The 12,106-nt window shown below is 42.0% G+C and overlaps 1 protein-coding gene across 1 annotated transcript; it reads left to right on the top strand.

Moving 5' to 3' along the window:
- Window positions 1-7,125: 7,125 nt before the first annotated feature.
- On the top strand, window positions 7,126-11,928 carry LOC306926138 (E3 ubiquitin-protein ligase RNF170; the record flags this gene model as incomplete). The annotated part of the gene is given in 6 exon segments (XM_079505399.1): window positions 7,126-7,167; window positions 8,001-8,109; window positions 9,469-9,542; window positions 10,140-10,250; window positions 11,586-11,891; window positions 11,893-11,928. Coding segments are annotated over 6 exon segments (678 nt in total).
- Window positions 11,929-12,106: the final 178 nt, after the last annotated feature.

Below are 12,106 nucleotides of genomic sequence, written 5' to 3'. Positions count from 1 at the left end.
ATGTCGAGGTCGCTCCGCGAGGAAAACAGCGCAAAAAGACTACGTGAATTACACCTTCCTCGGGCTCGGGCACCGACGGGATAAAGACGCAGGACAGAGGGATGAAAAGCCAATGATATCGTGCGTCGAGTGAACCAGCAGGACCAATGGACGTTGAGATCCATGGAGATTGATGGCGCTCCAAGAGGTTGAGCAGCCAATCAGAGATTCGTACACGCCCTACTGATCCGATTTGCTTGTAGTAGTATGTAGACTAGAATACATTTCTTATTTCTTCGCCCCTCCCTCCCCCCCATAACATGACTTTAATGGAAGTTTATATTATTTCAATTTTTTTATTATTATTTGTTTTAACATTATTATTATTATTATTATTATTATTATTATTATTATTATTATTATTATTATTATTAAAAATCTTCTCTTCTGTGGGTCCCTGTCACAAAACATTTTCAGATGGGGGTTCATGGCCAAATACATATCAATTTGCCCAACTTGTGCCCTACGCTCCTGTTATGACAGCCTTCTGCCACTCACTCACGTCACATATGATGACCTTGACAGCCAATCTAAAAGTTCACAGCGCACCATTGATGAGTGCAAACAATCAAACAATGTTATTTTATGAAAACACATATCTTGTATGGGTGTCCCTATTTTCAGATTTAATTTGGTCTTGGCTATGTAGATGTTATGTTTGATGCCTCTATGTAAGTGGTTATCAGCCCATTGATTGATTGATTGAAATATTTATTAACAGTTTGCAGAATTACAGTACATTTCAAGCACAACTCAATACAAAGACTGTTAACTGTGAATGGACAACCCAATAAAGCATTACACTTGTTTACAAGAGGGCCCACCTTGTTCAATTCATCAAAACATTTAGAGACGTACAAATAGACACTTCTTATAGTCAAAAAACAGAACAGGAATTCATCATAAAGGAGGTAAAAAGGGAAAAGAAACATATACAGTGAGGAGAAAAAGAGGGCCAGTTTCGAATTGCAGCCGTCCGTAGGTGCCCTTTGAGATCGGTTTTGAAGGAGTCAAGGGATTTGCATGTCTTAATGACTGTTGGTAGGGCGTTCCACATTTTGGTGGCATAGGAGCAAAAATAATTTAGTCCCTTGTTTGTGCCGAATCTGGGTTGCACATGGTTTGTTGCACTCCCTCTGGTGTTGTGGGTGTGGACTTTGTTAACATTAAGGAAGTATTTAGACAGGTACATGGGTATCTTGGTGGTGTATCGAATCTTGTGGACCAGACCCATTGCAAGATGCTGTACTCTGTCGTCGACCCTAAGCCATTCCAGCCTGTCAAAGTGGGCAGGGGTGAGGTGGGTTCGGGGGGTGAGGCCTGACCAGTTTGTTTTGGGAAGTCTGGAGCCTTGTTTTAAGGGCCTTTGAGGATTTCATCAAGGCCCATTTATTTATTGGGAATTTGAGCCACAGACCACCATTTGATGAGGTTTAGCCTCTCAGACCCAAAACTAAAGAATATTTTTGTTATCGTTGGATAAGATGTCCACAATTCCATGCTGTTGGTACCATAGGAGAGAGTCACAGGCAAACGATCAAAATAACAATTCTTCCATGCACATTCTCCAATTGTGTAGACTTGTAAATTAAGTAATGCAGATGTTTAACAAAAAACACCTCCTGGAACCACCTGGAGCCAGGAGGCCAATTATTTTCCATCCGGCAGTGTCTCAGGGGTAGAGTGACCGGATGGCAACCGCCAGGTTCCCAGTTACCCCAGAGTTGGTGTCGAAGTGTCCTTGACCAAGACTCTGAACCACTAATTGCTGAATGTGTGTGTAATGGGTGAATGTAATGCACAATCTCTGTAAAGCGCCTTGGATAAAGGCACTATATATATATATATAAATGCACCATTTACCATTTTATTATCCTGGCCCCAGGATTAAGCCCCAGTGTACTACTGTACCATGCGTTGGCTACTTTCACTACTACGTTTTATGTTACTTTTTTCCTTTTCTTTTATCCATTAAAAATCCCTTACATGTTCTGTTGGTGGTTGCTTCAAAATGTTTGCTCCAAACTTTAAAAAAAAATTGGAGCACCAGTGCTATGAAATTTCAATTTCAAGGCAAGCCCTGAAATGGGTGTGATATGGTCACTTTTGTTTCCTGAGCCCAGAATGTAAGGAATTGCAATAGTCTACTTATGACCAAATAAAAGCACAAATTACCTTTTCAAGGTTTGCAAATGACAGGAAAGACGTAATTGTGGCTATATGCCTCAGCTGGAAATAACATACTTGAACAACCCTTGTTACTTAAGCATTGAAGAGCCAGGTCACAATAAAAAGTTCATCAGGTTACGGCTGGCCGTCGGCCGCATCACAGAATCATAGACAGTGTTAGGACTGAACGGAAATAGCAAGTGCGTAGCTTTGTTAGGAGATACTTCTCTCTGACAACTCCCCCAAGTACTTGGGTAGACGAGTGTTTGAGTTGGGATCCGGTTGACAGGGGCATAGTTTCTAGGCTATATGACCATTCAGAGGGTGGCTTCTCCATCACTTGAGCGTGTGAAAAGGGCATGGGAGGACGAGCTAGGTATGGACTTACCAGATTTAACCTGTCAGCTGGCAGTCTCACTGGTACATTCATCCTCAATATGCATACATGGATTAGACAAACGCGTTTCGGCATGCAGGCCTTCCTCAGCGTTTGTTTCTCTAGGTGGACTGCTGCTGATTCTGTTTTCATGAAATAAAGAAACTCAAACTTTATACAAGAGAGTGCGGATATTCCCTTTTTCCATTGATCTTCAAGAATCTGCACCCATCAGCTACAGATCGAGACTATCGAATACCAGACGACTATCAACTTGATTCCCTTAGTAGATTCAAAATGTTATACCATATACATGAATGTTGAGTACTATGTACTGGTGTTTGTTGTTTTGTTTTGTATCTGTTCTGTGTTTGTTTTGTTATGTATCTGTTGTCTGTCCTTCTAAAATTTGAAAACTTCAATAAAGATATTTTAATAATAATAATAACAAACTATACATGATTTAGGATTAAAAAAATCATACAGTTTAATTATTAAACTGTATGAATTTTTATTAAACTTTAATACAATCAGTTGCTACAACAGCTACAACTATTTCTTGAAGCCTCAGTACTGACAGTCTTCACAGTCTTCCTGATATAATTTTAAAGCAATTGTATCCTCCCATGGCCATAAAACATCCACGTTATCCATGAATCTGTCTCACGTGAAGGTGCGCAAGCCAAGCGCACGTGTGTGTGTGTGTGTGTGTGTGTGTGTGTGTGTGTGTGTGTGTGTGTGTGTGTGTGTGTGTGTGTGTGTGTGTGTGTGTGTGTGTGAGAGAGAGAGAGAGAAATAACTTGGATAATGTGTGTATGCAGTATGCACTAATTACCTTTCTGTTCTGATAAGATAAGTAATTCCTCATGTGATCCCATAAGAAATTAAAAATTACCTTTTGCCTCATGAGCCAAAATACAGTACTGTATGTCATAAAGTGACACAATAAGATTTGAATACTACATTTCATACAGATGTAAACTCATTGTGCTTCACAGAAAGATTACTGTAGATCTACAAGTTTAAAAAACGATGCTGAAATGGATGTACAAATTGCACACTATACTGTGCAAAAAAGAATTAATTCATTAAAAAAGGTTTTGTTCAATTTCTTAGTTTGAGAAATATTAATATCTACTAATACTCTTACTATCTAACCCGGACCTGCTGCCCAGCTGCGACAGTGATGACACCTTTGTAAAAATGTGGGTCAAACTTTGGTTATTGCCTGTGTGTCACAGTATGTTTGCGTTTATGCGTGTGCACACAAAGCATACATATGTATGCAAGTGTACTTGCATACTCACATGAGACTGGACTTCACCCCTCCCTCATGGCCACAGCTGGCCACGAGGTTGAAGGGGTGAAGAAGAGTGGCCTCTTGAGTCATTCGATCAAACAGCACCTGTTGGCCCGATATGCTCTCCTGAGCTATGTCACACTGACTGGAGCCCTGCAGCTGACAAATCGATGGCTGCTATTTTAGGCCCCCTAATCATTACTCTTTTGGTTTTGCACATGTGAGGGAGAGGGGTTAAAACTTTATTTGTATAGCACCTTTCATGACATGAAATGCAGCTCAAAGTGCTTTACAGAGCAATGGAGAAAGAAAGAAAAGAAAAGCAAGGCATAAAACATGCAATACAGTGAGGACATGAATAACAAAAAATCTAAAAGATCAATTAAAAGCAAGAGTGTAGAAGTGGGTCTTGAGCTGTGCTTTAAAAATGTCTACAGAGGCTGCCCGTCGAAGGTACAGTGGGAGTTTGTTCCACGCCGTCGGCCCGTAGAAGCAAAAAGCTGCTTCACCGTATTTTTTAGTTGCCATTTGTTTTGGCAAAGCGAGCAGGCCAGCAGTGGAAGACCTTAGGGGGCGGTTTGGGACATATTTAGGCAGGCAGTCATGTAGGTAGTAGGTAGTTACCCAACACAGAGGGACACTGTGGAGGCACTGGGGGGACAGTGGGGACACTGTGGAGGCACTGGGGGTCCATTGGGGAGGCACTGTGGGGACACTGGGGAGGCTCTGTGGAGGCACTGGCGGGACACTGGCACTGGGGAGACACTGGGGAGGTACTGGGGAGGCACTGGGGGGGCACTGGGCGGACAGAGTTGGGACAGAGTAAAAAATAAATAAAAAAAAAATGTTTTTTTTTGGCGCCCCTCCCCCATGGCGCTCGAAGCCGCTGCTTCGTCGGCCTGTAGGAAGAACCGGGCCTGGGTGGTGGGAATTGTATCTAATGAACAGGAGGATGATGTCATCTGTGATATGGTTTTGCGTAGTTCGTCTTCATCAATTGCGCAGAATGACAATACGGGAGAGATCTACCCTGGCACCATTACCCTGAGATCTACCCTGGCACCATAGCTGCTGTTTGTAATGTTACAAATTTTGTTATCAAAAAAGCATGCAAACTCATTACACTTAGCTTTAGAAGCAGGGAACGACTGATTGTAGGACTGTGGGGGGGGGGGGGGGGGGGGGGGGGGGCTTTGTTATAGGCGACTGTTGACTTTTTAAGAATCTCTAGGTGGATAGTGAGTTTGTTTTTTCTCCAAACTCGCTCAGCTCTACGACATTCTTTCTTCAGTGAACGTGTATGCTCATTTATCCAGGGTGTTACTCTGGTGTTCTGTTTCTTTTTAGTTTTCATAGGAGCCACTATGTCAAGAGCTGACTCTAGATTAAAATGTTTATGATTAAAATGTATATGCTCAAATCAAATGCCCTTGCGGAATTGCCCTAGAATTGGTGAGACTGCAATATATGCAATAAAGACTAGCCATGGCACATCACTACGTGGATGCAAATCACAGTTCGATTGCATCCCTTCAATTTATTGGTATAGAAAAAGTCACTCTACCCGCTACTCTTCTTATCAATCACTGATTTTTTGTTTTACTCCAAATAAACTCACCTATCAATTAAGTGTTCAAACACTACTTTCCACAGCATCAGGAAGCAGAGAACAGTGACAGATGGCCAGGAAATGTGAACAAGAAGTGAGTTCCCGCAGTCTGTCAATATCAAGGGCAAACTGTTTCATGACATAGTGGCTATTCCTCAGCGAGAGCAGTGATACAATAAAAAGGCAAAGCCATCCCACACAACATTTCACAACAAGCAAATATATCCTTACGCAAAACCAGGGAAATTAGACAATGCAACACAGAGTAAACCTTGGGTCAATGATTGGCAGAGCCAGCTTTAACCTCTTTAGACAATGTGGTCTTTGATGTGTCTCTGACCTTGTGTGGAAAATCACCTTAATCATACCTGACACAGGAAATTACCCCCAAATGCCCTTTAAGATGTGCAGAATGAATGCATTCATACAGTAAATGTATCACTTCATGTTGAAGTGCAAGAGTTAATTTCATTTTGGATCACTGTCTGTATTCACAAAGCCCAGCTGGAGTATTGATTTTATTGGTGCATTGCTGCACTCTTCAGGCAGTGAGACTCAGAGACCAGCTGATAGGCTATATATAGGAGGTCCTGGTTGATCATTAACCGGCCAGTTTGATTTATTTTGCACAGTGATGCTGGCAGGCAGCATTTCACTTTCTTCCAGGAGTGGAGTTCTCTCAGTCTCTCCAGAGCTCTCCTGGTTTCCAGTTCAACGATGCATGTCTGTCACAGCTCTTTCCCCAGGTGAGTCCAATTTAAAGTAGTGGCGATATCAATGCTTTGATCTCATCTCTACCACTGGTAGAGATTTGGACAAATGGGGTGGTGTGCTGCGTGTGCAAGTGTATCAGGGTCATTGGGGCATCTTGGCGATAGAGTATAGTACACTTGTTTAATTAGTACTATAGGAAGTTTGATGTTGATGAAATGCTGGGAGAATGATACCATGCGTTTTTCATGACATTTTAAGAATATCCAATGATGGCCTTTTATAGTATTAGAAAGAAAAACAGTATCAAATGATGTGGTTTGATGGCCCGTTAGACATTATTCGAGTATATTACTTAAACTCAACTATGTTACATTACAACAAAATGTATGGTAGTGCTAGTGCGACCCCCATATGGTAACTGTCATTTCTCGACCGTTTCGGACGCGGGGCGGCTCGCCGGAAACGGCCCGGCCCCCTGGCCGCACTTCTGGGGGTCTGGATGTTCCAGGGACCCCCCAGGGATCCCCGGGGACCCCCACGCCCCCAGTGCCGCAATTATCATTGGATAAGCGGTTGAAGATGGATGGATAGTCAAATTGAAGTCAGTTTTCTATGTTGAACAGACATGCATTATTGTGATGAGTATCATTACATCAGTTATGACAAATGTGTCAGAAAATGCTTTAGTTAGAACTGCAGAAGGTGTGACGATCGTCCAATTACACCAGCTCATCAAGACTATCTTATCTCACAAATAACTAGTGGTAAAGTTGATCTTTTGCAGGGGTCCATAACTGTAGTACTCTCTCTGTGTGTGTGTGTGTGTGTGTGTGTGTGTGTGTGTGTGTGTGTGTGTGTGTGTGTGTGTGTGTGTGTCATTCTACAGACAAAGCCAGCTCTCTGAGGGTCCAATGGATCATGGCTATCTCGGGCTACCAACAACCTACGCACAACCTGCATGTATGCATACAGCAACAACCTTGGTATGCACAGCAGACCAATCAGCACCCACCGTCACCAGCAGCCACAATTCACACTCCACTCACAAGCTCAAGTACCATTTTAAAATTAGGGTGGGCATTTAGTTTGACTCGGTTCCACAGATAAATATTGTGTAATAGCCAAACTACAAGCTCATAATGTCTCACAGTGTCTTAAAAGTTGTGTAAATTTAGAAATGTGCAGATACCCTGCCTGTATACACTAATGGTTTGTTTACTGTTGAGTGAGAAGACAATGTTGCACATTAAGCTAATCAACTGAAAATATTTTGACTTCACGTCATTATCTATTGTTTGATTGCAGGGAGAATACCTGTGCCTGACAGTATGATATGAATGATATTCTGAACAAAAGCAAGGGCTCACAACTCACTTTGTACGGCAGGCAGTGCATACAACGTTTCGACCCGCATCGGTCTTTCTCAAGTTTTATGTTTTATGTTATGTTAGTTTGGCTCAGCACCAAGACCGGAGGATGTGCATATCATCTTTTTCTGGATGAATGATATTCTAGAAATGGTATCTGATGAAGCAAGCATCCGTGCACCGTTTGCTTGAGTAAAGTTGTTGACTATTACTTTTATTGGGGTCCCATTCTGCTTATTTATCACATATTTATCTACATATTTCCATTGTGTGTTATGAGGACAAAGGGCCTATAATATTAGTTCATCTGACCACAAGGTATTGATTTATTGAACTTTACTTGCAAGTCATGTACTTGTTGTCTTATCCTCTTTTTCACAATCCTTTGCCCTCTTCAACTCTGTGTTTTCCTCTCCGTCTTTTCAGGAATCCTCACAGCTCTGTCCAGCCACAATGAGCCACAGAGACTGGTGTCCGGTGTGCCTGCAGACCGCTAGTTTTCCTGTCCAGACAAACTGTGGCCATCTGTTCTGTGGTAAGACCACATGCAAGCACGCACACACACACGTGCATCACACACTGAAGAACACGCTGAGGAACAGATTATTTAGATCAGAGAAGACTTTCGTTCACACAACCCGTCCTACACTTTCTTGTGGGGGTAAACAATAATTCCTTATTTTGATTAATACCCATTAATTTATAAGATTAGTCAGACTGTCAGTTGTACTGGTCACTCATCACTGAATGGTGCATCAAACATGCCGGTGAAATGTGACGTGAGGTCTTGAGGTCTGTGTTTTGGGTTTTAACTGCCACAGGATTCTCAACTCAAGCTCTCACCGGATGGAGTTTATAGGCAAAGTATGCTTCCCCATCACTCCAACATTAGCCTTCACATCAACATTTAACACAGGTATGAAGGTGCAGTAGGGCAGTGCAGGGGGGCAAACACTCATATCAATTGCTTAAATTGGTTCTCATATACTCATATAATTAATTTAAATATCTTACTTTATTTATGTCATGATATTCTTACTGTATTTCAAAAGTTGAGCCTCTTTGGAGAAATTACACATTTATATGGAGACACACAACCATTTTTCAACCAGATATCTTCAGTCAGTGATTCTACGCTACCAACTTGCTCCACTTACCTTAACCTTTCATACTAACCCAGCAAGCATGGTCAGGACCTGGACGAATTAGTGACGTCTCAATTGGGGACAGATCAAGTCAAACCAAGACTAGTCAGATCTGGCCCAGAATATCACCTGATTTCAACCAACACAAATTCTGCCCACTAAGACGGACGTCCCTGGATGAATCAGAGAGTCCGATCGAGGCCAGATCAACTTAAGTCATGACTCATATCATAACTAGTCTAGTCCTGAACGTCCTCAACGTCACCGGAGGACATTATCATAACGTCATCATGACGACATTTGGCTTGCTGGGAACCAAACACAATTAACCCTTGGCCTGTCCTACTTAGCCTACCACTGCCTTACCCTGAGGTCATAAATACAGTGAAGTGTGAACCATAAAAATAAAACAGAAACCGGCTCTAAAATCTCCAGGGCTCTAATATCACCGTTTTTGCTTTGTCAAGTAATTCATAATTTATAGAAAACACATTTTGGTTTCAAAATTCAACACATTGCATTTTTTACTATATCAAAAGAATGAACATTACAACCGTGCAAATACCTATGCAAATTAAAACATTTTTTACATGAGTTCACCTTGTAGACCCTATAGGCCTGCATGTCTCCCTCTCTCCAGTCTCCTACCATTCCTCTCTCTAATCACCATCACTGTCAAATAAAGCCGAAAGACACTCCCACCCACAAACAAATGGAATATTTGTCTGTGAATTATTTCATTCTTGCAGCTCCCTGTCTGATTGCCTACTGGAGACATGGGTCCTGGTTGGAAGCCATCAGTTGCCCTCTCTGTAGACAGAAGGTATGCATCACATACTTTATATAATCACAACTATAGCACAGAGATATCACTATTCACTACATTATATAACTATAACATTACATCCAACTGTAATTTAAACATGGGATTCATTTAAAGGTAGCCATGGTAAGTGATATAATTAGCGTTTGGGAACAGGGGTCTGTCTCTGTCTCTCCAGCTCTTTAATAACTGATTTGTTTGCACCTGATTCAAAGACAAGACAACACACTCCATATTATTGGATTGTATGCTTATGGCTGAGTCATGGTGACATGATCGTGATATTGTGATGACGTGGTCCACCGGCCGGTCCTCCCTAAAGCCAATTGTAATATATAGAATCGTTTTGTATTTCCAATTCTGTCTGCTCATTTGTTTGCGTAATCACTTCCTATATCACCCGTTTAATCTGTCCTGTCCTGTCTGATTGGATACATTTGGTATCCTGGCCTGAAAAGAGTAGACTGTAGACTAGAGACTCCTGTTATTACTGAACAAACACTCTATAGCAATGAGTACTATCAGAATACAGACTTTAACAACAACAACAACCAAAATGTTTGAGAACATTAAAAATTGAAGGTTTCTGTCGTTTAGGTCAGTGTGATATGCCATCTCTTCAGTGACAGTCGGTCAGACAGACAGTCGAAAGAAGTTCTGGGTGAAATCACAGACTACAACAAACGCTATTCTGGAGCGCCGAGAAGGGTCAGTAATACATTCTCTAGCCAAATGTATATTTTGTCACACCATGAAGTTGTTTGCTGAAAATAACTTGATTTTAAGTGTTTTCAGTGAGCAATAGTCATATATTTAAGGCTAATGATCATGAATCAAACCAAGATCACACACAATCTACAGACAACCTTTACTCGCACCAGTTAGACTAGTGCTGTTCAACTCCAGTGCTGGGGACCCAGAGCACTACTGGTTGTCTTTTTAGCTAAACACCCAGCCATCAAATCAGTTACGATTACGAATACATGGTGGAATGATGGGGTCAGAGCTCACAACCACTGGGCTGGAGGGACACCATTCTCTTCTCTTCACAGTACTTTTCACTCCCCAGCCAAGCTCATGCAGTCCACTCACCATGTATTTTTGTGCAAAAGTATCAGGTGGTGTGGTTCCCTAACTACCATTGAATGTTACCAAAAATAGTAGGTGAGAATTCCCTCACCATCCCCCCTGACAATGGTTTTGTTCATGGAGTAGAGCTTTTGTAGCACCAATAACACAGAAGCAGTATTGTCCTCGGCAATACGAAACTTCATAAAGTGCCACACCCACTCCCTAAAGCTGACACCTAACTGGGGTGGCGTCTCCTTGCCTTGAATATGCCTTTGCTAAATGTTCTATTCACTCTACGGTTTGGAAGAAAACATTCCAATCCATACAAAATGTAAAATAATTATACAGACTGTTGCCATCGTTAATAATGAACAGCCGGATGGGACTACTTTTATTTGTATATTAAAGGATGGTTGCATTGACAATTTGTAATTGGTAATACTTTACGGATATAATCACTATTGTCAGCAACAGAATGTGGAGGGGTGTTGTCCATTGGGGTTTTTCTTTTTTGACTGCTAGTTGTTTTGTTTTTTTTGTTTGTTTTTCTTGTCTCTTTCTTTTGTGTAAGTCATGTGTATTTTGTATGCTTTATTGTAAAATCATTAAAAAACTGACAAATAATGAACAGCCGGTATTTTCCATTATACTACCGTCACTAAATTAAGGAACGCCCTACCCATCAAACTGTGTGACTCCCCATCCTCAAAGAGCACCATGTATGTCTTTATGATGAATTGAATACCTAGGATGGAAACAAGCTCTCAGGGCTTTTTGGGGGTTATCCTTTTAGCTTTGCTTGCATAATTGTACTTGCTGTACCGTTTGCAAATTGTTAAAGTATTCAATCAATAGAAAATGAGGGGTGAATGGAGGGGTGAGGGGTTTAAATAAAGGTGCCATAGATGTGCAGATCATTTATCAGGGATGTTATCCCATCCTGACCTGCCCTTTCTCCTGTGTCTCTCCTAGATAACAGACTACCTGTGTGACACACCCTTGTTCCTACAGCTACTGGTCCGTGGTCTGGGCACCATGGGAGGACTGGTGTGGCTGTTTTTCTTCAGGGTGGCTCTGTGCTGTGTGGGCACCATGGTCTCCTTGTCGTCCTCTGCTCTGGAGCCGGTCTCCTCATCAGCACACACATCCAAAGAGACGGACCCTTCTCTCTGTGGGCTGCTGGGAGTTCTAGATGACCTAGTGGTGGTCATTCTGCTCCTTATCTGCGTTATCAATATCACCCAGCAGATGGGGCCAGAGAGAGCGCAAGCTGCAAGCTACAGCCACTCGTGGAGTTCTGGGGAACTCACTGTAGTTGAATGAATGGTCCTACTACTGGTTGCTTGACATGGAAATTTGATTATTGGATTTCTCCTACATGGTTGCACCTGCAGTGTGCACCACACTGGTCAGTGCATGCAGACATATGGCCAGTACCACAGCATGCAGCTAGGAGATGTAAGCATGGGCATCGCACATCAAACAAGTGTTTA

Source organism: Electrona antarctica, assembly GCF_951216825.1.
Source record: "Electrona antarctica genome assembly, chromosome: 7".
Classification (NCBI taxonomy): Eukaryota; Metazoa; Chordata; class Actinopteri; order Myctophiformes; family Myctophidae; genus Electrona; species Electrona antarctica.
This window is presented reverse-complemented; position numbering and strand designations above follow the sequence as displayed.